The sequence below is a fragment of the Triturus cristatus genome, chromosome 4_2 (genome assembly GCF_964204655.1).
Source record: "Triturus cristatus chromosome 4_2, aTriCri1.1, whole genome shotgun sequence".
Classification (NCBI taxonomy): domain Eukaryota; kingdom Metazoa; phylum Chordata; class Amphibia; order Caudata; family Salamandridae; genus Triturus; species Triturus cristatus.
Window position 1 is genome coordinate 306,846,849 of NC_140586.1, and position 27,490 is coordinate 306,874,338.

The 27,490-nt window shown below is 45.2% G+C and overlaps 2 protein-coding genes across 8 annotated transcripts in view; one reads left to right on the top strand and one right to left on the bottom strand.

The window, feature by feature from the left end:
* The window catches only part of RALGPS2 (Ral GEF with PH domain and SH3 binding motif 2), a 983,056-nt gene that overhangs the window by 348,798 nt on the left and 606,768 nt on the right, over positions 1 to 27,490 (top strand). The window lies entirely within an intron of this gene.
* LOC146833760 (uncharacterized) overlaps positions 2,009 to 27,490 on the bottom strand; it is a 72,332-nt gene continuing 46,850 nt past the window's right edge. Inside the window, exons 3-4 of the mRNA XM_085600210.1 lie at positions 14,945 to 14,991; positions 2,009 to 2,247 (exon numbers count right to left, since the gene is read on the bottom strand). Of these exons, the coding sequence (XP_085456336.1) occupies positions 2,009 to 2,247; positions 14,945 to 14,991 (286 nt within the window). The remainder of the gene's footprint in view (positions 2,248 to 14,944; positions 14,992 to 27,490) is intronic.

The following is a 27,490-nucleotide window of genomic DNA, read 5'->3' on the forward strand; positions in this document are numbered from 1 at the left end:
TGGACACAACAAGCCTTGGCAGCAGCAACCCATGCAGGAAGAGAAAAGATACTTCGGTGCGGACCAGCAAGGTCCTGGGGACTCCCCAAGCGATGAAGAGTCAGGGCACGTCTGGAGCAACCAGGGAGGCCCAATTAAAGTAAGAGTTGCCTTCAGAGGGACCCACCAGTCAACGGACCAGGGATCGCGAAGGAGCCTCGAGCGAGTACACAAAGGGCGGGCTCATGGAACACTCATGGAGTGTAGGCCAGCAATCTTCGGTGGAAAAGGTGTTCGGAGTCTGTGCTACAAGTAACCCAATGCACAGCGTCAAAGGACGTCGAGAAGCTGATGCACTAGCAAATGTGCACGGTGTCCACGGGTTCTGGTTCCACGGTACCCACGAGGGCTACGGGTCTCAGCTTTGCTGGGGACTCGGGTCAGCCTCTAGGAAGTCTGGAAACCCACCTCCTGTGTTGAAAATTCTTTGGCGTCCGGCGGGAGATTCGGAGATGCAGACCGGACAGATGCGTCTTTGGTGCCTGCCAAGCAGGGGAGTAACTCCTTTACAAATGCAAAAACAACAGTTGATGGACAGAATGCAGAACAATGTCATACATTCGCCCCAATACAGAGATCTGGGCCTAAATCCATCGTTTTTTTGCTCACCATGCCATTCCAGTTTGAACCCAGCCATATGCAAATCAGTCTTGACCCTGTGCCTCATGGGAACAGTCCAGACAGAACTGCCAAGCCAGGTCCTCCCTGGACTGGAACCAAGCTTCTTAGAACCGGTTTCGGGGTTTTACCCCTCCAGCCAGGATAGCTTGATTCCAGTAACTCCTTTACTCCAAGGGAGATTCTTCAGTTATCTAGTTGTGTAGATCGTCGAAGTTCCGGGATTTCTGTATCAGAGTTTCGTCCAGGTGTAATCTAAAGTCCTGTAGCCAGGGGTTCCTTTCTTATACCCAAGGAAGGGGTTGGACCTACTCTGGGGACCCACCTATGGGAGGGTCAGGTAAGAGGGGTGGCCACACCCATTTCCTTTGTCCAGTTTCGCGCCAGAGCAGGGGCTGGTAGCCCCTGCAACCGGTTTGAGCTGAAGTATGCACAGGGACACCAAATGTGCCCCCAGTGCAGACTTCAAAGCACTCCTGGAGTGCACCCACCCAGCCCTAATCCACTAAGGCCTGTCTGGGAGGTGATAACACCTCCCTGTGACAGGAAACCTATTGTCCAGGCCTTCCCTGCCGGAGTTTCGGTCAGCAGCAGGAGGCCAGACTCGTGTCTCTGGCTGGTAGCATCCATTTTGTGATGCCAGGGCTCTGTTAGCTGGTACTGGGTATACCGGTGCTGTCGTGTCTCTCCCTCTAGAAGGGTGGGATCATACTCCCACACCAGTTACTGGTGTGGGGGTATGATTCCAAGGTGTTTGACACCAAACACGACATGTTTCCGTGCAGCCATCCCAAAGTTAGCATTTGCCGCGAGGTTATAATGCACTTAATAGTATATGGTCAGGCTGCATCACAGACAACCCCGGAGAATAGATTCCGAAGGCTGCAGAGGGGCTCTGTTCATGCATGGGCACCCTCTCAAATAAAACCAAGCACCCTGCCTTCAGGATTGATGAGGCCTGCCATAGGGGTGACTGATAGGTTTACATGTGTAGTGATAGGGTGAGATATAGAGAACCTATATCTCAGTAAGGGGTGCATGCACCACCTTACTCAGGATGCAGTAGCAGACCTGTGGTGTCCTTTTGGAGGGCTTCCCAGGGGTGGCATCATACATGCTGCAGCCCCTGGTAGGCCTCTGGGGTACCTATGCCCTGGGTACATAGTATACCATATACTAGGGACTTATAAGGGCTCCCCAGAATCCAATCTGTGGTGTACATTGAATCAATTTAGAGAGAAAGCAGCTAGGCTGGGGCCCTGAATAGCAGGGCCCCAGCCAGACTAAAGTCAAAAAACAGTGAAACATCAGCAAAAAGTGGGGGTAACCATAAGAAGCAGATTCTACTCTCTTACAATCCTGGCCCCCCAACACTTCGGACACCGCAAACCTCATCTGCGGAGTATCCCAAGGATCGTCTCTCAGTCCCACATTGTTCAGTGCCTAGATGACTCCGCTCACCACTATCATCTGATTCCACAGAATCAACATCATCTCCTATGCTGAGAACACCCTGCTCATCTCTTCTTTTGCAGATGAAACTTCCAACACCCAGGCCAACTTCACCTCCTGCATGTTCAAAGTCTCCAGCTGGATGAAAAACAATTGCAATAAAGCGAAGAACCTGGGTAACAGGGGTGGTCAACCAACTTTCGACAACCAGCCAAGTCAACTTAGTCGCCTCCTCCTGTTTCTGCACCCAAACCAGCTTCAAAAAAGTCTTTCAATCAGCACATGTAGAGCCATCACAGAGGTGATCACCACCACCAACTGAACTAGAGCAACGCACAGTATGTTAGCATCATCACCCAACTGACCAGAAGACTCCAGGTCATACAAAAGGCAGCAGCTAGACTAAACACTCCGGTCTCCCTTCCCTTCTTCCCCAAACACTCCCTCCCAATACTCACATCACTTCACACCTCAAAGACCTCTAGTGGCTCCCTGGCCACAAACTCACACTCTTCAAACTCCTCAGTCACACGTACAAAGTCTTGCACAGTCGAGGTCTCTCTTACCTAAACAGCTGCATCAATTTCCACACCCCACCAGACACCTCATCTTGGCAGGCCTCTGGCTCTCACACATCCTTCTCATCCATAGAGGTGGTGGCTGTGCTTTTGTGTACCTCACATCAAAGGTCTGAAATGACTTCTCTCTGCACATTGGAGCCACCTCTTCAGTTTCTTTTAAAACTCAAGGAATGAAGACATGGCTCTTGACCGAGGCCTCCGACTTTGCAAGACAGTATATCTAGCTCCTTGCTGTCCTCCTGGGTGAGGCCAGCTCTCTACAAATACTCCTACTATATTTGAGAGTCTGATTAACATTCGAAAAGATTCTTTTCTCGAGGGAGATTGATGTACATCGAAATAGAAAGTATAATCTCTCTTGCCTGGGTGTGCTGCATGCCATATATCTGTAAGATTCCAGTCCTCTATACCTGTTGCTAATAAGGGAGGATTGCTTGTGGTTTGCCTTTAAAGAAAAGGCTGATCTAAAGTGGCCTCCAGTGCCACATTATAGTCACCACCCATTATAACAGATGCAAAATTGACAATAATTGTTAACAGCTTCCTATTAATAACCCTCTTCGTCATTGTTGCGGCCCTAAATGGACACTGTCATTTAGGCCTGTTTGTAGACAGTTCCATGCAATCCTATTACTCTGCCTTCTTTATGTTGATATGTGGAAACCATATGAAAAGGAATTCTTGTCCTAATCAGTTTGGCTACCTTGAACTAGATTGAGCTGGAATGAAATTGTCTGGCATAGTATCGAGATTTCACATGTTTGGCATCGGCGGAAAGAAGGCATGTTTCTGGAAACAAATCTAGGTCTGCTTCTTCATGAGGAGCGAACACAGGTGTGCTTTTTTTCTGCAGGGAAATTAAGCCCTTCTTGTGTATAAAGTGTTAAGAACTTAAGTGTTGCCTGCCTCACTCATGTATCCCAGTTGGAGTTTTTAGGTCTCGCCTAGCGAACGCAGCACATGCGGTGCTTCGCTTTGGCGAGACTATTGTTGTCGGTTTGGTGCACGAAGGGAGACAAAACATGTGCGCGCCCGGCCAGCCGATGTGCACACTCACGGCGTCTGCATCAGCTTGGGCCCGACAGCACATGGGCACGCGGTGTGTCTTTCAGCATGTTTTTGCTGTAACTGTTCCCTGCTCACCCACAGATGTCACCTTTACCCTTGTCTTCTGCACCTCTTGCTGCAATGTATGGGAACTCAAATAAAGAAAGCTGTGTTATTAATTTCTTGTGCTAGAGCTGGGAAATGCAAGATTGTTCGGTAACATGCTCTAAAATTGTTGCTGTTCAACTGATTATAGTTTTACATTTTGATAAAGTATGAATACTCGATCATCAATTAGTAATGTGTTTGTGATGGTGGTGTGTATTATCTATTCGGTAAAGCCGTGTATTAGACTGGGGTCTTAATTTTTGTCATTTAACTGATCTGCCGTTTCAGAGCAGTGATTTAACACATTAGTGTGGTTGTTTTTCTATCGGCGTCTTTCTTCTTGTTGGTACTGTTGAAATAATGAAGAGATAGATAATGCATATAGTAAGTAGGCGCCTCTGGTTATGAATGAGAAACATCGAACAGAATTTTATCTGTATCTGGCTGTGTCTGTTGTAATTCCCGCTAATTGGAGTTTGAGCTTGCTTTCACGCGATCTGCAAATCGTAGTGCAGAGCCTTATCTCCCGGACCTGCAATTAAGCGCAGCCACCTCTGGCTGACACTCAAAACAACTGCAACCCGGAAGCTGTGCGGCTTGACGCCGCCAGGCGCGCGCACGCTCACGTAGTGCCCCTCTGACTGGGGTGGGTTTGTATTCCTGCTGGCGTATCTGCATGGATTTCACCCCTGGTGAAATTTGAAATTAATTGCAAGCGCGCAACGCCCCCACGCACTCTACAATGAGGCGCGGAGGAGCTGTGGTTTTTCAACTTTCTCAATCTCATCTCGCCTCTTATTTCGGCAGCTTTGCGTCCATGTAAACATGCGGTAATTGTAAACTGTTCGTGGCTTGTGTTTAACACTTTCGTCTCCTGGGTGCGCGTTGAGATATATATAAGCCGTGCAATGCGTGTGCCTGTCTGAATGCCAGGCTCTGGTTTCCCATTTTTGCTGGCGAGCTAAAACAGACAAGAGCCAAGCTTTTCGGGCCCTATCTATTTTACTCCATATTGCTGTTTTAAAGGCAGCCACCAATAGAAGTCTGAAAGCATGAGGGTACTACCTTTTGAGTAGGTGATTTTCTGTTGTGTGTGTCTGCAATCGAGTTCTACTGAAATTCGCATGTGCCTCACTTAACACCTGCAGGCAGGCACAATCTCATTTGCTTTGCAAATCAATGTAATAGTTGAAACACATCCTTTTGGACTACAACTATTTTTTATATATAGCGCTATCCAATTGTTTTTCATATGAAGCGTTGTAATATATTTAGGCTAAGTTCACGCTATATAAAATGTACATGCGGCGCTTGTAGAGCTTTGAAGTTTGTAACCCCGTTCTTCAGCACAATGTTTTCCACGTGCAAAAAAATTCCTTTTGTAAAACAACTAGTTTTTATATAAAACGCTATACAAGTTTTGATATGAAGTGCTTATTATCTTTAGGTTAAGTTCAAGCTATATAAAATTGACATGCAGCACAGTGGCATGTGCTGAGCTTCAAAGCTAGCTCCCTACACGCAGGCCCTGCTTATAAACTGTAGCACCCCGTTGCTGCTGCTGGTTGCATTGTGTATTTGTGAATTTTCGTGTGTGGGGCAAAACATTGTGCATATTATCTGGTTACATATGTAATAAGTGTGCATTCAGTTGGTGTACGGATTGTGCGTGTGAGTACTCTGTATATTGGTGTGTACCTTATGTGTGTTTATTGCGCGTTTCATGGCTACACAAATGTTTAAACAAGCGCACGCCATGACGTTTTTTTTCTCCCTTTTTCTGCCGTCCCAGGCCTCGCCTGCTAAAAGGTTTCTTATCTTTATGGGGCCATGTGTTTGGCCCCATAAAGATAAGAAACCTTTTATGCCAGCAGTAAGTCAGGGCAGTCAGTCCAAGTCGGACAGCAGAAAGAGAGAAAAGAGTACGTCACACAGACCTCTTTCCCAATGGCTGGCCACCGTTTAGCATAAACGGTGACGCCAGCCAATGGGAAAGAGGGGCGGGGCTTAATACCCTTTACTAAAAAAATCCCCATATCATTCAATCTCGCCAGCGAGACTGTGCATGCGCGCAGCCTACGCCAGGAGAGACCTAAAAACGCAATTGTACCAAAAAGGTGGAGAAGGAGGGTTTAGTTTATTGCTCTGTGAAAGTCAGCCTTTTGGTGTTCTATAGCACAGTTTCTTGCAAGTGTTCACACTACTTCCAAGGTGTTTTATGGGTGCTCCAGGAAGGAGACAACCCTGTTAAAATAAGGATCATGAATCAAAGGCTCTGTCTGTTTCGTGTGCGGCTTTATTCTTGGCTAGAACATGTGCTGCTTTTTTGTTATGATAATATGGCACTGAGCGCCTCTGTGTTTTGATCCTTTGAAGGCGCTATACTAATTTGGAGCTTTAATTCTTGCTGCAAAGTTAAACATTTTGTGGTGTTAACAAACTCACTTCATCTCCACGTGCCAACAAAATGTCCTTCTGTAATACAACTGGTTTTCATATGATATAACTGGTTTTAATATGGAGCGTTGTAATATCTTTAGGTTAAGTTCACGCTATATAAAATTGACTGGCAGCACGACGGCGCGTGCAGAGCTTCTGAACCAGCTCCCCACACACACACCCCCTTCTGGAAACTGCAGTGCCCTGCGGCTGCTGCTTCTAGCTGCACTGTTTTGGTGTGTATTTGTGTGTGGGGACATTATGTGCTTCTTCTGTGGGTACATATGTAATATATGTGCATTCAGTTGGTGTACATTGTGTATATGTGTGTACCTTGTACATCTGTATATGCCTGTGTACCTGGTGTGCGTGTGTACGGCGTTTTTTGTGCCTACAAAAAATGTCCTTTTTATAATGCAACTGCTGCTCATCTGAAACACACTAATACCCTGGGTTAAGCTGCTAACCTTTGGCAGAATGTTTTTCACATGTCTGTTTTCGGCTCACAAACAGGGTGTTCACAGTTAATAAATTTATCACGTTTTTTCGCAAGCCCATTCCACGTCAAAAGCAATCTAAGGCCCACCGAGATCACTGGACAATATAGCCAGCTGATTAAGACTGCATCCCACACTCTGCTGGCTTATGAAAACAACAAGCATTCAACTCCACATAATTCAACATCACCACACAAATAACTGCCATGCAATCCCACAACACACAAATGCACACAATACATTTCAACATCCCATAATTCCATACAACTCAATTGAACTCCACATCATACCACTACATGCCACATAAAATTCATCAAATTTATCTCCACACATTACCACTCCGCTCCATGACATATAATTAATTCAACACTAATCCTTATGGGTTCCAGAGTAGTGTTCTACTCACCAAAAAAAACACTTCAAACCCCATCAGGGGTAGCAAGCGCTATATAAATACAAACCTTTTTTCCTGTTCTATCCTTCCACGGAAGCCGGAACAATGCAGGCATTAATAACACCTGCCCTAATAACGTGGTCCGACAAATGAATGTGTCTTTACAACGCATTCCGTTTCCAAACACGTCTTTACAACGACTTACCTTAGAGAAAGCGTTGGAGTTGGAATAGTAATTTTTGGTTTTTTAAATACTTACAGGTTTCTTTTTAAATACTTCTATAACTCGCATTTTCCAGAAGTAGACTGTCATGTCTGGAGCGAAACTAGGCTTCAGCCAGGTTTGAACGGGGCCATTCAGACCCAAAGCTTCAGTTTGCCTGTGACTCAGTGTGCCTGCATGTGTGATCACGTGCTTCAGTGCACCCGTGCGCCTCTATGTATTAGTGTCTGTCTCACGGGGTGTTTCAGCATGTGCATGCATGTGTGCCAGTTTGTAGTGCGGTTTCTATGTATGTCTGTATGCGGGGGTCAACAGGGGGTAAAAGACCTTGTCATTTACAATGCCATTACTTGATTAATGCTTCACGAAGGAAAAAAAACCAAAACATTTTCAATGCCAATAGCTCAAAACAATGTAATTGCGAGACCTATTGCATTGTAAATGCTTGTTTTCTGTAAGTCACCTGACTAATCACATAATTTAGTAATTACACTACCATTGCATCTCACATCTCTGTACAAGACATAAACCTGCTCATTCTATCTCCCGTTGTTGCTATTCATCCCACAAGATATTATTAATAACTAATAAACAAATGATTCAACCAAAGTAACTACATAAACCAGGCCCCTAAAATGATTGTATTACTACATACCTATCCTGGGTTAAAAAGAGGATTATATAACCATTGAATATGTGCAAATAACGTCCATCTCATCTGGTGTAGTAAGGCTAGCTCCTCGGCTATGTAATCCAGGGGATCCCCGGTAACATTACTCATGTCTATTGGTCCATTTCCTGATGATTCATTGAAGAAACAAGATCTCCTGCCCACATTGTGTAGAGAGCTTGTGCCCCCTGTAGCGGGTGATAAACATTGTTTGTCACAGATGGTGATACAATTCTAGGAATATCAAATACCTGTTGACTATCCTTTTGGTAGAACAACAGTTAAGGTTCCTCTCATGTTCTCGAAATGTTGGTTTCTATTCCAGACAGTCTGCAATCTTCTGAGATGGTCTTTTGTGGGATATGTGATACCGCTTCACTTTCCAAAAGGCCCTTTTGACTGTTTGTTTTTATTTTTGGCTTTTCTTTTTACTTTCTAGACCTTTGTCACTGCTAAGCTGGTCTTTTTCCACTGGTCGAGTCTTCTGTCTTATCTTGATCCGGTTCTTAGCCAAAGAGTCGAATTGCTTAGTCTCTAGTAGATATTGAGATTAGTTGCCCCTTGAGTGTTAACAGTAATCTATAATAAAAGTCTCATTTATACAATCTTGCTTAGCTCTCAAAGGATCTGTTGCAACCTTGAGTGATCTGCATTTTTCCAGTCAAGGCCGATATATCTTGAAAATGAAAGATTCTAGAACCCCTGTTAACTATCAGAGCAGGCTTTTGGGCTGCTTTCAGGATCTCGTCATAGACCTTGAAAAAATGAATAAGCATGTCTAGTGTGAGCTTTTTGTTTAGTTTGGTAAGCACAGTAAGCTCTGTGACTTAACCCAGAGGAGATGTCTATTGAGCTTGATAAGTAAAGCTCTAAACAGTCCTTGTACATAATCTCCCAGTTCGTGATTTGCCATGGTTTCAGGTATTCCCCTGATATGCAGGTTATTTCGTCAGGATATATTTTCAACATCATCATCGATCATGTCAATGTGGGAGACGGGGTCGGAAATACAGACGCGGAGGCTTTATATAGTGTCTGACAGGAGTGGCTTTATTTTCAGGTGGCACAAACGGGATGTACAAAGTATCAGAAATTGCTTCCTCTGTCCTGTTGGGGTCCTCGACGGGAGAAGGCGGGGTGGTGGTCTGGGTCTCTTCGCCTGTATGGCCGGTGGCCTGATAGAGTTCCTTCGCTCCGTCCGTCGTGGTGTTGTGACCGGAGGCTCAGAGGAAAGAAAAAAAAACAATAGTGGCCGTTTGTGAGTTCTTGTGTGAAAAAAATGGCTTTAGGCGCTGCCGTCACCAACACCCGGTGTTTCGGTAGTTTTCTGTGCACAATCGGGGATAGTGAGGGGTCGCGGGAATAGTGAGGGGGTTGGAGACTGTGTTAACGGTGAGTTAGACACTAGGGAAGTGTGCTTTCCAGGATTGCTACGCTGCCAGGTACAGTTTCACTATGGTCCGGAAAACGGGGTGTTAATAACTTGGGTCTGGACTCTACATACTAGATGTCACCCTGGCTTCTATAACTACGAATGCCTCTCTCCTCCGGTGACTTCGGTACACGCCCCCCTCCCGCCTCCCGGAGTGACAGCTTCCCCGACGTTCCCTTGCACAGCGGTACTCACCGGCCCCGCCGCAACTCTCCCCCGGAGTTGCGGCCGCTCCTCAGCATCCTCCGGAGGACTCCACCACTCCTCCGTCCAGCGGTCGTCTGCTTCGTTGTCCTCGCTTCCGCTCTGGTCGCAGTCAGCGTGCTCCTTCTCCTCTCGGCTACTTTGCAACTCCTCCGCGCACGTCTTCTCTATTCGGGCTCCGCTTTCTCTCAACGACGACGACCCTTCCTGGACGGGCCGTGTTTTCACCTCCCCGGGCGCTTCACTTCCGGGGTCAGCTCCTCCCCTCTTCTCCGCTGTTTGGTGTTGCTGTACGAGATCTCCAGGACGGGGGCTGGTCTGTGAGGAAACAGGAAAAGTAGGTGCTTTTCTGTCCGAGTTGCTGGATCGCGTACGTTGACCTCTGTAAAACGTCATCCCTGCCCTGAGGGATTCTGGCCCTTGTAGTGGGAAGGGAAGAGTAGTTGCTCTCTCTGGGCTCTCTCTCGCAGTCAAACAGAGCGCTTTTTCTCAAGTTTTTCTACTCTAATTTCCAGTTCACTTTTTGTGGGCCCCTTATGCAATGGCTACTTCCATTTCCTCCGCACTATTCTCAACTTGTGGAATGAGTGGTGCAGATCTTTTAACCCTTTGAATAAATTATGTCTTGGAAAGTCCATTTCTTTCTTGAACAAGTCAGTAAACAGATGAATGTCTCCTCTGATGCCCTGGACTTCCATACTGCCCTCCAAAGTTTGATCATGTGCTCCATCCTTGCCTTCAGAATGTTTGTGGTGCTAGACCTCTTTCTTGGTTGCTTTTGGAAAATGGAGCATTTTCATGCTACTTGTTGTTTTCTGGCCTTTTGGTTTTGCAATTGCGGTTGCAGCAGAGTGTATAATTTAGATCAGTCAGCTGCAAGCAGGAGGGAGGGGCATTCTGTTTTATCCTTTATTGTTCATTTTAATGGCCCCACCGCAGCCTATGTGACAAAAAAGGATGTCTGTGTTGTATTCTCAGGGGGTGTAGATATTGATCAGTTATTTTTCTCTCATTTGTGGTAACAAAACAAATGGACTATCTCTATGCTTATTAAACTTTAGCATGTTATTATCTCGCCTCCAAGACGGCAGGTGGGTTGCTACTCCTATGTCTACGACCGTAACACTAACCCACAGTGGGAACAAGAGCCAGTCGTGAGTCGTGGTATTGTATGGCTCGAGAGCAGGCTCTCAATGTCCTTGGGTTCCCCACTGCCACCCCTGCCCTTTGCTATGTAGTTGTCTGAGTTGTTTACAACCCACACTTCAATTCCGAGGCAAACTTGATGATCTGGATCTACTCGTCAGCCGAAGTATAGGCCAGATACCCTACAGACCTACCCGTGGTCCCAGGTTTCTATGAGGAGTATCAGAGTGCCCGTCTCACCCCATTGGGCACTGAAGCATGCTGCATTGCAGTGGGCAGTCTGTTGGCAGAGGCAGAAAATGGTTACTTAAGCCTGGTGCCCGAAGAGCCCTCTTCTGTACTACTGCAAAGCATTACTACGACACAACATAAAGAACCAAAATATGCACGAGTATCATTATAAATGTATTTATTTATAATGTTTTATATAGCGCGAACATGACCCTTGCATTATGAGAGCGCTTTACAGTGTTTAAAATTGTGATGGTATAGATGGTAAAACGTGATGGGTAAAGTGGTTAAAAGATGCAGGCTTGCAAAGCTGAGTATCCCTGTGAGTGTGAGGCGTGGCCGTAGAGCTGCTGGCTGTGAATAAACGGAACCCTAAATCCGCATTAAGTGAATTGCCAAAAGTTGGCAATGCGCAGTACTGCCTTCTGTCCGCGTGTCTGGCGCGCTGGTGGAGTCGCTGCTCTGCTGGCCCTGTCCAGAAACTCGAAAGTGATTGGAAACACAAATGTGGAAAGGCGCTCACTGGCGAGGTCCTCACGGAGAGAAATGTGCTGAAAAGCATTGACTAATGGACCCTATGGGAGAAGGCCGACAATGGCCGCTCTGCTGAAGCCAAGAAAAGCAGCAGAATGAGGTGGATTCCAAGAAAGCAAAATACAGTTAATCAAATGCTGATGATAAACATTTATTTGTGCAGTTTCCCCGTGTTTGACATTACATATGGCATTTTAACTAGTTTTTCTCAAGAGATGCAATGGAGAGTTTCTTGCCATTGGCAGCTTAGATAACTTGCTATATCATTTAAATTAATGCGTGTTTTTCCGTTGACGACTGACCCTAATTTTGTGCAGTGGTGTCTCGGCCTTGCGGAAACGTCCCTTGTCTGCTGTAAAGTTTTTTGTTTTTTTTAATTGGGTTTGTGACTGATAACTTTGTACTTTCTGAGGTATGATAGCTTCCTTCCACTTTGTGTACCCCTCTAAATTTCAAAATGGGTCGTGAAGACAAAGGTTTTCCAGGAACAGATAACTGAAAGTTAAGAGTCAAAATGTCTCCAACTAAACTAGTTCCAGATTGTAAAACATGCTACTTGCCTGGCCATATTATTGCACCCCCTGGCCAGCTCATTCCAGACAAATTAGCCAAAGCTGTGGAATCTACGTCTGGCAGACATGCAATAATTCCCTTTTAGTGCTCAGGACCTTATGGTCTCATCCTGAATAATGGACATGATTTATTCCCTAGCAGTTTCCTTAACATTGCGCCTGAGGGCGAAGACTAACCCAGTAGTCCGGCTCCTCCGTGGAAAGGGAAGAATATGTTGGATGTTGTTTAACAGATTTTCTTTGTATGCCACATGCTTTTAAAGTTCGTAAATTGATTGAAAGTGCCACTTTACATTTGGAGCTGGAAAAATTGCTGACTGCAAAGTCCAGAGTGTGTTTTTGGAGTGTCACATTTCGCCTAGCAGTAGTCTACAAGAAAGTAAACACTGCTTCCATTCTGCCCTGCCTATGGTTGGATGGGCTGGGGTGATGTGGGGTTTCGCTAGTCGTGTCTTCGCATCCATCAAGAGGATTTGGTGCTTACGTCACCTTTTCGCAACAACATTCAACATTCATTTGAAGGCGCTCAGAGCCGGGCCTTGGACGCTTCTCTTTCTCGAGGGACAAGTTTTGGAAGATGAAAAAAGCGATTTTTTTCATCTTTATTTAGGAGAATTTGGGCCGATTAGAAAACAGCTCATGATTATAAATGCTTTTATTTATTTAGGATTTTAGCAAAAGTAAACTTTTTTGGAGTCCTTCCAGGTCATCTCCCCCACTGTGGGCTGTCGGGTTAGAGCAATGAAAACCCTTTTCCTTCTGTGACAGCCTCTCGGTGGTGAAAATGTGGCCTTTATTTCTGTAAGAAACCTTCACTGCATCCATGTAGCAATTCTGCGGCTGCAGCGTTTTCTGCATAGTTATGGATTTGCTCCACTTGCTACATAATCCATCATCTTCTGCATACTTCGCAGATTTTATTTAAACATTTTTTCTAGCTGAAACGGTTCAGAAGTTACTAAAAACGCTGCCAGATGAAGTAACAGGCCTTTTATCATGAAATAGGTCACCTTTCTTTTGTCGATTGCTGAATAACTGAGTTAACATTTCGAAAATGACTAAATAATTAGGTAATACTGCAAAATAATGTGCAGCTTTTGTGCCTTTTTTGACGCATTAATATGTTCCAGAGGTTGTATGCTGCTGTTTTTAAAAAAAAAAAAAAACATGAACCCTATGGTTATACTCGAATTTCCCTCAGCGTATTCTTGTCTCAACCCCCTTTGCGTATTCTACATGCTTCACTTCTATGTTTAATGTCTTGTGCCAGTCGGTGAAAACTGAAGTTTGTGCTAAATTGTTTCCCCCTCCTACCTCGTTACCAATGCCTTGTAATTTCTGTGTTCCCTCATGTTTATTTTATTGCCATCATTTCTCGGCTTGGCCTATGCCTGTAAAAAACAATTTGGCGGAATGCAGATTTTAAGTATTTTATAGCCCGCCAGGCCTGTCTCTGCTCCTTTCTGTATAACATATGCTCTTGATTACTAGCTGGCCCTCCTTCAGTGCGCTGCTCCCCATCTTTAGCACCAAGAAAATTTGAAGGTTCTTCTTTCTCTAGTGTAAGCTAAGAAAAGTGTCTGGAATTAATAAGTCCTCAACAGCTGGCCAGTAGCTGAGAGGCTACACATTGGGCTGATGGCACCTCTTTTCATGGCAATAGCTGGCCAGTAGCCAAGAGGTTAGACACTGCCCTTTCCAGTAGGCACAAGTGCAACTGACCACCAGCTGAGAGCCTGGACACTGAATGGTCAGGCGGACAGGATCATGTGATATTGTGACATTCTCTCCAAATGACCATCTAACAGCACATATGATACACAGGGAGCATGAAGCATGCCACCATATACGTCTGAGCAATAGATGTGGTGCTGAACATGGGGGATGGCACACAGTGCAGTCCAGTGGGGATATATGGCCGTACATGAATTGACAGCAGATGGGGTTTATGACCAGCACAGATAAAATGTAGTCGAAAGCCTTTGGTTTCTGACTCTCGTTATATTGGATGCTTGACGCTAGCTGGAAAGGCGGAGTGACGGGTAGGTTGACACTCACTTTGTTACTGGGTGGATGACCCACTGAAGAGAAGGTAATCACAGTTCACTTTTGAAGGAGTTGGTTTGATTAAGTTCCTCTGAGAACAAGGGTTTCCCACGCTGATATGTGGGCTATATGGGTAAGCGTAACTTGTCGAAAAGGTTCTGAAACACTGGAATGGGCAAGTAGCGAGAATGGCAATAGAAATAGAACCTGCTGCAATAGAGGCATAATACTGATTTGCACACATTTTCATGTTCAGTAATAAGCACTGTGAAATCTATTCCACATGGTAGTAAGTTATTGGCTTATTCTTCCTACCTTGGAAGAACTCAGCAAGCCTACTACTACGGTATACACTGTTGGTGTTGAGCTCAGTAAAGGCAGTCCATCCCTGGTGTGTATTTTCTCCTATTTAAAAGGCGTATTGAAGGTGTCCTGGGAAGCTAAAGGAGATGATAGGCCGAGGTTTAGGGCATGAGGCCAATGCAGTTACCAAATTAGGTAGTTAGTTGGGGGCTGCACTGTGAATGGGGATAGTAGATAGTGACATGAGCCTCCACTACAGTTAAGCGAATGAGCAGTCTGGCAACCGTGCTATCTCATGGGGAGTGCTGTCCGTCTTCTGATACTTAGCAGAATCCAAGTCCAGAGTGGGTAACAGAAATGGTGGTTGCGTTGCAGTGAACCCTCCAAACATTTTAAGCAACAGATTACCTTCTACTCCAAGATAAAAGGTCCCTATGGTTCTGCCTTTCTTTAAACTAAAAAAACAAAAAAATCAAAGACCAAACAGCTATTTATGAAGTATGGTTTTTTTTCTGTATCTGGATTAGGTGTACTAATAAGTTGTTGCCGCCGTTAATTTTATCATGCATTGTATCTGCATGTAGATTGTCTACTGGGTAATCCTTGGTCTAATTTCATCAGAATTAAAGTGATCTCTGACACTCTATTGAGGAATATGCTTAATAGTGTGGTCTGCAGGGAACCCCCATACTTTTGCCAGAAATTGAATTGATTCCAGTGCTGAAGTGAGATCTCAAGTTTGTCCAGATTCCCCAAGAGATCCCTGGTGATCTGTTTTGCTTTCCTCTAATTAACGGTCCATAGTTTTCTTACTTTGTGTTTTTGATAAGCTTATTTTATTCAGTGCCCCCTCTACTTGCCTGAGGTATATTGTGTACATTTTAAGTTGGGTTAAATTGAAAAGAAAAAATTAATTATAAAGTCTATAGTTTGGTCAATAAATGTAAGTTTGTGGCATGTGCTGCTGTAGACCACATGCTATGTAGAAGCCTGACCTCTAGTGTTGGGCGTGGACCTTCAAGTTGTTTATTGTCAAAGATTTTGGGTTCAAGGTGACACGTGATGCCTCCCCAAAACTCACACTGCACCAGGACATAGACTCAACCCTGGATTGTTTTGTTTTCTACTGTGGGATGAGGCTGTTGCTTTCTGAGCTGTGGTATCATTGTGTTCTGGAAGTGAAATCCTTAATATTGACTCCCTGGAATTGCTACCAACAATACCCAGATATCATGTAACCACAATTCACTGCTGCCCACCTCGGAACCAAGAGACTTCGAAGTTGACACGAACACTAAGGTGAGCAGTTGGATGTGAGGCAAGGAAGGATCTATGTAGACCCAGTTATAAGGCACATTTTAGTATGCCCAGCACAGCCTCCACCTCCTGGCCAGCCCCATGCCAAAAAACAAACATTCAACTTCTAGGAGGAAAGCTCAGAAGAGCTTAGGACATTTCCAATCCTTAAGAAAACTAAGCCTGCATGCAGCACAGACACCTACACGGTCCCAGTCCCCACAAACTACAAAACTGGTCCAACTGTGGCTTTTCCAGACCCCTTTGAAGGAGCCCATTACTACAGAAGACCGAGACTACCCTTAGCATAATTGTAATGTTGATCCCAAAAACAATTTGCCTTTGGAACCATACCCCATCAAGATACCACTTGGAGGAAGTGGAGTAGTTGGTAAGACACTTTTCAGCGGCTTACGTGGAGTGTAGAAAGGTGCTCACCCAGGAGGGAAGAATTATCTCTAAAGTAAGCATCAAATGATCCCTGGACCATGCTGACACTGCCTTCAGAGATCCAAAAACCAGCATTCTCTGATGGCAAGGCTCATTGCGAGTTTCTGTATTCCTACCAGAAGTCCAGCAACACCTCCTCGGTGTACCCTTTCATGGGGAGCACATTTTTGGCCATCAGTCCGACTCCATGTTACAGAAAATTACAAAGGACACCTTTGTAGGAAAGCTATGGGAACACTCGAGATCCAGTTTGCAAGGCCAGTGTTTTAGAGGCAACACACTATACTATGAGCCAGCCAAGTCACTGGCCATTTTATAACGCCCTCTGTACCAGTCACAGCATTACTTTCAAGAAGGTTAGTCCGCTAAATCCTACTCCAAGGGACTCTTCTGGGGCAACAGCTGTGGTGAGGCCAGAGGTGCTCAAATTGATGGCAACTGCGCCTCAAAGCAGTGGCCTCCCACACATTTCCTCCAGCCACACAGCACCTTTCACAGGATTTATAAGGTTATATCTCCCACAGTGGAAAGAGATAACCTCAGGGAGGTGAGTACTTTCCATCATTGCACAGATAATGCGCTAATTACATGCCCCCCTGTTGGACTTGGCTCGTTTTGGCTAAAGTTCCCTAAACTTTTTGCCTTCCCTCTAGACCTTTTTTCTGACCTGGTGTTGCCAACTTAGATGCTTTGGGCAATTTGCCACTGCTGATCAGTGTCAAAGTGCAAGTGCTTCCGGTGTAAAGTGTAATGGTAATTGGTTGTCCATAATTGGCATGTTTGTCTTACTAGTAAAGTCCCTAGTAAAGTGCACTATGTGTGCCAGGGCTGGTAATACAAATGCTACTAGTGGGCTTGCAGCACTAATTGAGCCACCCACATAAGCAGCCCTGAAAAGAGATCTCAGGCCTGCCACTGCAGTGCCTGCGCACAGTGTTAAACTGCCTTGTTGTCCTGACAAGTGCACCCACTTGCAAGGCCTTACACTTCCCTTTTTATGCACATCGGACACCCCTTTGGTAGGCCCAAGGTACCCCCCTGGGCAGGGTGCACTGTCTGTGAAAGGTAGTACATGTACTAAGGTGTGTACCATGTCCTGACAGTGAAATACTCTCCATTTCGTTTTTCACTGTTGCAAGGCCATCTTGCCCATAGGACAGAATGGGGGAGGCTGTGTAATGTTTCCAGCCTATCTTCCCATAGGTTTAAGATGGAGAGGTGAAGTTTAGTGTGCCTGAAATCACTATTTAATAACCTCTTTTTGTGAAGGTGGTTTTTGAATTGTGTGTTTCGAAATGACGCTTTTAGAAGTGGCTGTTTTTTTTGTTCTAACAATTTTGTGTGTGTCTCTGCCTGGTTGTGGATTGAATGTCTGGATTTGAATATGATGGGATCTGGGGAATGTCTTGACCCAGGGGAGGAGTAGGTGAGGCAGCCACGGCTGACCTGCATCTGGAGTGTAGGGGAGAGAAGTAGCCCCTGGAGGTGGAGGCCTGGGCTGCTGCCATAAAACAATGGCTCCATCTCCTGCAGAGTGATTGAGGATCTAGACCCCCACTATCAAAGGAAGGTGTCACTAGCAGGGAAACACCCAGAACTGGTTTGGACAGGGGTCACTGCCCCCTGAACACAAAGACTTCAAAGACATTTAGGGGTATAACTATGTAAGCTGAAACCCCTGGACTTTGGACTGATCAAGACTGAAAAGGATTGAAGCTACTTCGTGGGCAAGAGGAACCTCTGCGAAGGAAGAACAGCTGAAAAGAACGACTGACCCTTGCTGTGTGTTCTGGGGCTGGCCTGATTTAACTAAGGAGAGGCTAAGGGACTTGGCTGTGTGCTGTCTCCCCTTGCTTGAAAGGACTCTGCTGTGTCCCGAAGTAGCGTGTCTCCAAGGGCCCGAGGCGAGCTGGCTCCCTGTTGTGGAAACTCAGAAACATAAAAGTTTCCAAGTGTGTCTCAGTGACGCTGTGACCTTTGTAAGAACTGCCCCGTGATCGTGTGCACCCAGAGTCCAAGTGAGTCTCAGCAACGCTGTGTGCTTCGTGCAGCCTGAGACCTTCGTGAGGATTGCCCTGTGATTGTGTGCACCCGGAGTCCAAGTGAGTCTCATCGAAGCTGTGTGCTTCGTGCAGCCTGAGACCTTCGTGAGGATTGCTCTGTGATCGTGTGCACCCGGAGCTCAAGTGCGTCTCAGCGACGGTGTGTGTCTGTGTGTGCCCTTGTGTGTGTGTGCCTGTGTGTGTGCACCCTGTTGCAGCCTGAGACTTTTGTGAGAAATCGCCCCGTGACTGTGTCCCGGAACAGTCTTGTTCTCTGCGTCGATTTACAGCGTGACCAGAAGTCCTTGCATTCGGCCCGGATCGGCATCCCCAGAGGAGCTAGGGAAATTCACCGCCGGCCCGAGCCTGCCTTTGCCAAGGAGTGCTCCCGAACCATCACCGTCAGGGGTCCGAGTTCCACTGCCCAAGATCAACGAAGTTGCACCTGAGGCCCAAGTCGTGAGGAGAGTGAGATCGCACCCCCTAGGTAACGCTCAGCGAGCGTTCGTGTGTTGCCGCCTGGGGCCGGATGCGGGCAACGAGAGAAACGCTCTCGGCCTTTCCCATCTTTGCAGCGCCAGTCTCCGCTAAAGTCCGTATCGCTGCCCGTTCTTGCCGAGGAGTGGCAGTTCCAGGGCCGGAGTGTGCAGTTGCATTTGGTTTTCCATCGTAACAGTGTTGGGGGAATATTTTGGCAGATTTTGGCAGTAGCTGACCGCGAAGAGATGCATAAAGACTGTGCAGAGCACCGCGATCGGTGCCAAAGTGTATTATTTTTGGCATTACGAACTGCCTGTTAGTTGCATTGTGAAGTGCCTTATTTTTGCATTAAGAACTTCCTGATTGTTGCATTGCGAAGTGCATTATTTTTCCATTACGAAAAACCGGATTGTTGCATTAAAAGGTGCCTTATTTTTGCACTACGAAATACCTGATTGTTGCATTACGAGGTGCATTATTTTTGCATTACGAACTGCCTGATTTTTGCATTACGGACTGCCTGATTTTTGCATTACGGACTGCCTGATTTTTGCATTACGGACTGCCTGATTTTTGCATTACGGACTGCCTGATTTTTGCATTACGGACTGCCTGATTTTTGCATTACGGACTGCCTGATTTTTGCATTACGGACTGCCTGATTTTTGCATTACGGACTGCCTGATTTTTGCATTACGGACTGCCTGATTTTTGCATTGCGGACTGCCTGATTTTTGCATTGCGGACTGCCTGATTTTTGCATTGCGGACTGCCTGATTTTTGCATTGCGGACTGCCTGATTTTTGCATTGCGGACTGCCTGATTTTTGCATTGCGGACTGCCTGATTTTTGCATTACGGACTGCCTGATTTTTGCATTACGGACTGCCTGATTTTTGCATTACGGACTGCCTGATTTTTGCATTACGGACTGCCTGATTTTTGCATTACGGACTGCCTGATTTTTGCATTACGGACTGCCTGATTTTTGCATTACGGACTGCCTGATTTTTGCATTACGGACTGCCTGATTTTTGCATTACGGACTGCCTGATTTTTGCATTACGGACTGCCTGATTTTTGCATTACGGACTGCCTGATTTTTGCATTACGGACTGCCTGATTTTTGCATTACGGACTGCCTGATTTTTGCATTACGGACTGCCTGATTTTTGCATTACGGACTGCCTGATTGATGCATTACGAACTGCCTGATTGATGCATTACGAACTGGCTGATTGATGCATTACGAACTGGCTGATTGATGCATTACGAACTGGCTGATTGATGCATTACGAACTGGCTGATTGATGCATTACGAACTGGCTGATTGATGCATTACGAACTGGCTGATTGATGCATTACGAACTGGCTGATTGATGCATTACGAACTGGCTGATTGATGCATTACGAACTGGCTGATTGATGCATTACGAACTGGCTGATTGATGCATTACGAACTGGCTGATTGATGCATTACGAACTGGCTGATTCTTGCATTACGAACTGGCTGATTCTTGCATTACGAACTGCATAGCATTGCATTAGGAGTGCATTATATAATTGAAAATTGCTCATTAATACTACAAGAACCTACCAGTGCTTGCTGGCCTAATAACCAGCAAGGTGAAATATTACAAATACACATATGTTGGATTCTTATCGTGTGGTCTCATCGTATATCTTTTTTATTTAAACATATAATCGTTTTTTTATGAAACTTTTGTGGTGTTATCACTGGGTTACTGAGAGCGTGGATGCAAATACTTTACACATTTGCCTTGGAGATCGGCCTGGCTGCTTGTGCCAAGCTACTGAGGGGGGTGAGCAGGGGCTATCTGAGAAGGTCTTTCCTTTCCCTGACTTAGAAGCAAGGGTCCCTATTTGGACTAAGGTACCTACCTCAGTCAACTAGAGACCCCCAGTTCTAACACCCCCTCAATATTCTATCTGCCAATGATTATGCCAACACTACCAATGTCTGCTATAAGTGGAAGTCCAGGCGTTGCTTCAAAGTGGAGCAGTCAGATCTGTCCCGCTATACCAGCTAGGTCAAGGATTTAATTTCCTGTACTTACTTATCCCCATAAACGATGGTACATTTCAGCTACTACTAGTCTTATGGCAGATCAGTCTTTCCATGACCAAGCCATTTACACATCTGTTGATTGGCCTGTCCAGGATCAGGTGATGTACAGTAGCACATCAGGTGAAGGCTCTGTCCAGGATGAAGCAGTGTACATATATGTTTCTGAACTGAGATTGTCCACATTTGCGCTCGCTTTTCTAAAATGTGTGACCAACATTGTAGGTCTAGCAGTGTTTTGGGGAAAGGTCTGCCCTCTACGATTTGAGTGATCGCTGAATCCCATACACAGCCCCCAGTGTATCCTGTATCATTTCCATCCTCTTACCCCCCTCTAGTGAAGTATTTATTTCCTGATGAGAACTCCACCCAATATCTGCTCTTTTCATTGCAAAGTTTGCTTGTGTTTATTTTTATAGAACTGTCTTTTTTAGCTTCTCATTGAAGAATTCTCAGTTTCCTTGTAAAATAGTGTACTTTGTCTAAACAATTAAATTCCTTGCAAATCTTTGTAGTCAGTGTGCAAGAGGAAAAGTACCCAATCTATACAGATTACTGGCAAACCCCTATTTGTCTGAAGGTGCTGCTACCATTAATCCAGCCCTGGTACCCTGTTCCAAGGCCTTTGGACTCACTTGGATATCATTCCAACCTACAAACTGCCTCTCTTCGCGCTGAAGATGTGCACTTGGACATGTTTGCATGAAGTAGTACAAAACCGTGCAGGTTCTATTGCATGATGTCTTCAGTACTGCGTCCTCTTCTCCAGTGCCATCCACAGCGGGCTACGTGAGGACTACCTTGGACAATTGTAGATAAATTCGCGCTACTACCAAATTCAGAAAGGTTGCGTCCAATATCTCAATATTGAGTGTGCTCCTGGAGTAACTTCTTCCAATCATTGACGTCTCTTAAACATGCACATTTCAGCACATCCTGGGAGGGGTGTGTCCCCCTAGGCACAACGTACGTCCCGATGGTGGGCTCTTCAAATTATGGTGAACATTATACTCCAAAGGAAGGTTTAGTTTATATTTCTGTTTATTTTCATTCTTATAAACAAATGCTTTGTTCAATTCCAATGTCAATAATTCAATTCATTATGACTGGATTTATGACATCCAATGCATTTCGGGTATTACCCCTTCATCGGGGAACATTTTAGAGATCAAAACAAATAATACTATGAGGGACTTAACTGTCGATTAAATTAATCTGCTTCTTGTAATATATACATCGTGCATATTATCTAATCAAAGCATAATATTGTAACAAACTAAGTAGAATCAAAAATTGCTAGCGGTTTAAGGAAACAATCAATTAATTTCATTGCACTAAATAGTGTGGAAGTTGGTGGTGCGTTATATTTACTAAACGGTGTATTATGTGCTGGCTTGGTCTGAATTAGCGTAGTGGTTTACCATGAGTTTAAAAGATTTTGCGAGATTAAACAATATAAAACTAGTTTAAACTCCATGGTGAGTTAGTGTTCTGCAGTGTGTTAAAAGGACAGAATGTATCGACATGTTGGTGAGATTGCCCATAATTAAAAAAATTAAGTTATCATGTCGGTACTTTTCGAAAAAGCGAACATAACAGTATCAAACTCTGTTAGTTGTGTGTTTAAACTACAAGTGCTAGAATAAAAGATAACAAAAACGGATCATAGGCGCTTACGGTCCAGTCATATGCTGTAGTCTTGTTGTCATCGGCTCAAATCTGTTCCGGGTGGTGTGTAACTAACGACCGTTAATCCATGTATAAAGCATGCTGGGTTAGTAATTGACAACGGACTCTATACATGCTACTTAAAGATGGCCACCAAGTTTCAATGAACAGAGTGTATTTATGTCTAAACTGTCAATACGGGACTGTAGTAAACTATGGGAAGTAGCAATATTGTTACTAAAGGTTTGTACGAGTGTTCCCTGACGAAGGGGTTAAACCCGAAATGCATTGGATGTCATAAATCCAGTCAAAATGAATTGAATTATCGACATTGGAATTGAACAAAGCATTTGTTTATAAGAATGAAAATAAACAGAAATATGAACTAAACCTTCCTTTGGAGTATAATGATCACCATAATTTGAAGAGCCCACCATTGGGATGTAAGTTGTGCCTAGGGGGACACACCCCTCCCAGGATGTGCTGAAATTTGCATGACTATCTTGGACAGCCATGTTAAGACGACTCCAGTAACAAAGGATTTTGTTCACTCGATCTCCCATTGACCAACAACATCATGTTTAGGAATTGTTGCCTCATTCATAAGGGTATATTTGTGGGTGATGGGGTACCTTGCAGAGAACTGGCCCTTGGGGAGTGGCAGTGATCTGTCAAAAGCCTTAACATCCTGTATATAGATGTGCTGCTGATGTAAAATCCTTTTTTTTTTTTTTTTTGCAACAGTGTTTTACTGAGTGTGAACAAAGCTCTAGAACTTGGTGTCAGTCACTTCTTGACTGGAACTATATGTACTAACTTATTTTCCCAAAGACCAAGAATGGAAAAACCCTCTGGTACTCCTGGCTCTGTCTGGAATATGGAAGGATACAACAAAAGTAATTTCATTGGACAACTAGTACCGCTGCTGTAAATTTGGCAGCCTGTGTAGGATTTGTCGCGTAACAACCAAAAATATCAGTTCTTGCCAAATAGTTTTTTAAAATATATTTATGCATCCTCATGTCCTGCGATGTTATGCAATTTTTCTTTTCCTTTGTGTATGTAAAGCGCTCTGATACCCACAGGTCTAGCTAGCGCTGTATAAAACGTTATAAATAAATAAAAATAAGTCGGTAATGTCATCCCGTGAGAGAATGACAGCTCTACATTACATCCTTCTGCTGTTGTGTGTCAGCGACTACATAGCCATGCCCCACCTTAAGCACAAATGACTATCCTTAGGGGGTCAAAGCAGTCCCTCAGGTGTTCACCAAATACCTACCTGTTGTAGCACCACATCTTCGGTACAATACCATTCATGTCTATACATACCTAGATGAATGGCTGGTAAAGAACAGAAACCAAATCCAGTGCTTCACTCACTCAGCCAACCATTTCAGTCCTCCACATTAAAAAAAATATATATATATCTCACTTGTGCGCGGAGCACATACATTCTTCAGAGCCACACTCAATACAATGACAGGCAAAGTCTATCTATGTTAAGAGAGAGTGATGGTACTTCAAATGTTTCTTCTTCTCTACTGTTACTGTACCTCTGACAGTGAGAATGATAATGCAACTGTTGAGATTGATGGTGTCTTGATTTGCCATAGCACCAAAATCCTGATTGCACATGCATCTTCTGCAAGTATGCCTTGTCAGACAATGATCACCATCAACTGGCCAGTGGGAAGTTCTAGTGTTCGTACAGGCCGGGGGGTTCAGCACAAATTGTGAAACAAGCACCTGTTTCTGATGGGTACTTCTGATTGCAGATTCCTCATCTTGTGAATGTTCCCCAGGATCAGACTGGATTGGCCATCCTGTGTGCATACTGGTATGTGGTGTGGTGCTGCCCCCCAACGACGCCCTTCTTTGCTGGCAATGACAAAGTGAGCCAAATGTAAGCTTGCTAATGTCAATTCCTTTCTTTCTGTGCCTTTAAACGCCGATCTGGGAAAGGGAAGTATCCGCTCCTAAAACGACAGTGTGTAAACCTTGTAAGGACTGTTGCAAGCTAATGTCTGACAAATAGTACTTGGGGTCAGAACATGACTCCAGAACCTGCGACGACTGCCCCCAGATTACCCCAGCCTGGCGGCTTAGTGCACTAATGCTTCCACTGTAGGTGCCTGTGTTGAACCTAATGGTCACAGGTGCTAATCCCAGCGGATCCACTTAGCCTTTCATCCTTCTGAGGTCAATAAAATGAGTTCCATTGAGTTGGGTAACAATAAGCATCTATTATTCAGCGCCAAGGTACCCTTGGGTGAACTTGCCCTTTACAAATTAAACGTTACGAATCTGAAGGTTACATAGTATCATGAAATTAAGATGTAGTCTCAAAACACTGCAAGACTCTGCTCCATGCCTGGGTGAAGGCGAGAGCAAGGTTCCATTCCTGCGACGGAGTATCTTCACAGTCAAAGTCTTCAGGTAAGTCAAAAAAGAATAAGAAGTCTAAGCAGAAATTGGCCCGTTTCTGCCATTCTTGAATTCTAGTGAAGGCACAAGGATGTCAACATTCCAACTAGTCTCAGCCCTGAACCCCAGTGTGGCCTATTCCGAGTGTGGTCCCAATGGACGCTGACATTCCAGGTCTATAGGCAACGTTGCAGCAAATTGAGGCCTTTAGGGAGGCCATGCTGCACGTTTTCGACATGCTTCCAGTTGCCTCTCATACGCCTTCGAGACACAGGGTTCTGTAGTGACCTCCAATTTGACTCCTGGCTAGTTTGCCTTGAGGGGTGTCTGTGCATCTCAAACCCTCCGCAGGTTCTGAACCGGCTTTGTTGCGGACTTCGGTCTCTGTGCCGCACTCTGCAATACTTCCTTCGACATAGACGCCCGAGTTTGAACCACAACCTATAGTGGGCTCAGAGGTTATCGGGCCACAGACTTTTAGCAATTCCGCCAACTCTGACTTTGCATTTACAGCAGAGTTTGTACAGACACTGCACCATATTTTTAGTACATACCATAGGTGGAATTTTGCAGATGATGGGGAATAATTTGCCCCAAAATGTGATGCAAATGTTATGAAGACCTACAAGATGCTGGTAGTCTGGACACTTCATATACTGGGTTAGTTTCTTGTTGGAGGAGAGCATCTTTTTCAGTAGTTATCAGAAGGGCTTCAGAAGTCCTTAATCTGCAACTCGTGCCTATGGAAGTTGAAAGTGGATGGCGGTGCTTCAACTTGGCAGGTGCCTACTGACCCCCACCCGGCCTTTAATGAGGCACATGGGTAAAACCATGTTCAGGGCCTCCGGCCAAAAGACCGGTAGTTCGTCGCCACAGACCAGCTCTGGGTGACTCTGAATTTCTGACACCGGTTCTATCACCAGGGAGCTTGGTGGTTCAGGCATCCACCAGCAAGCGTAACCCTGACCCCTTTCCTATGAGCCCTCTTTACAGCAAATCCAAATGCATGGACGTGTTTGGCAGGCGCACATTTTCTTCTGCCAGTCTTGCCCCATGTTCAGTAAATGTTATCCATCTTAGTGGCTCCATCCATGCACTGTGAGACATTGTTGGCCAAATCTTACCGATGGCCCCACACGACCTAGGGGCATCTTTAGCCCAAACTATTCAGGATGGCTGAGACTTGGCAATATTTGTTATCCGGACTAGCCTGGACAAAACCAATGTTTGGGTCTGGCAATTGGCCTTAGTGTGGTGCTTTGGAGCCAGGCTTGGATGAGGTCTGTGGGTATCTCAGAGGATGTCCAGGCATCTGTCCTTTCGAGGTAAGGGCTGCAGCACCTAGAGGCAATGCTTAGAACATCAGGTACAATGCATAGCTCTGTCCCCCTCGCCCACAGTTCTAATTTCAAGAACTTTCCTTTCCATCACAGAGCTACCATATAGGAGGCAGAATCCACCATTTCCACCAAGCGTGGCAAGACATTACTTTCAACAGAGGGATTTTCCAAATTGTGCAACAGGGCTAAGCTCTCCCATTTCTTTCTACCAGCTGCACCTTCTACCCCGTCAGGACAGCTGACTTGGGTCACAGGTCGGTTTTGCTGCAGGAAGTGAGTGTCCTTTTAGCCAAAGAGGCCACAGAAAGGGATGAAGAACTCAAAAGTATAAAAGGGTGTTACTCCCGCTACTTCCTTTTGCCGAAGGACTGAAGCCTTTGTCTTATTTTAGATCTTTGCCCTATCCATTCCTTCCTGTGGAAGGACAAATTCAAGATGCTTAATCTATCCCAGGTCTGTCTGTTCTGGAAACTGGATAGTTGTGGTGAACCTGCACAGTGCTCATTTCCATGTCCCTTGGGTAGTCGCAAAAGTGATGTTGGGCATCTCAGCACACCTTTGTGAGGTCAGGTGTTCCAGTCTTCCCCTAATTACCAGCTGTTGAAGGCAGGCTTGCCCAAGCCAGTTGTAGAGCACTCTGGATGGCTGCAAACCATCTGACATCATTGGTGTTCATGTTCAACGTGCCAAAGTCCCACCTGACTGCTGTGCAGATTCTCCTGTTTATTTGAGCCATCTTGGATACCATGCAGTTTTGTGCCTTTCTCCCGGATCGAAGAGTCAAGGACATTTAAACTGTGATCCTGATGTTCCGCCTCGCTCTTGGATTTCAGTGACTATTACTCTGAGGCTACTTGGACTGTTGACATCCTGCTGGTTGAACATGCCAGACAGCACAAGCAGGCTCTGCAGTGGGATATGAAGTCATTTGGGTTCAGCACCAGCAGGACTTATCAGATTCCATCCAGGTTTTGGCGGGGCTGCAAAAGCTCTACAGAGGTGGCTGCTTGACCGCAATTGGGTCAGTGGCATACCCCTCTGCTTACCCCACCCAGGGCTCTGGCAGAACGGCGCTCCACATCAAACTATTGGAGTTGAGGGCAAATTTCTTGGTGTGGAAGGACTTCCTGCCGCCAACCATCAAACTGAGGCTGGTACAGGTTCTT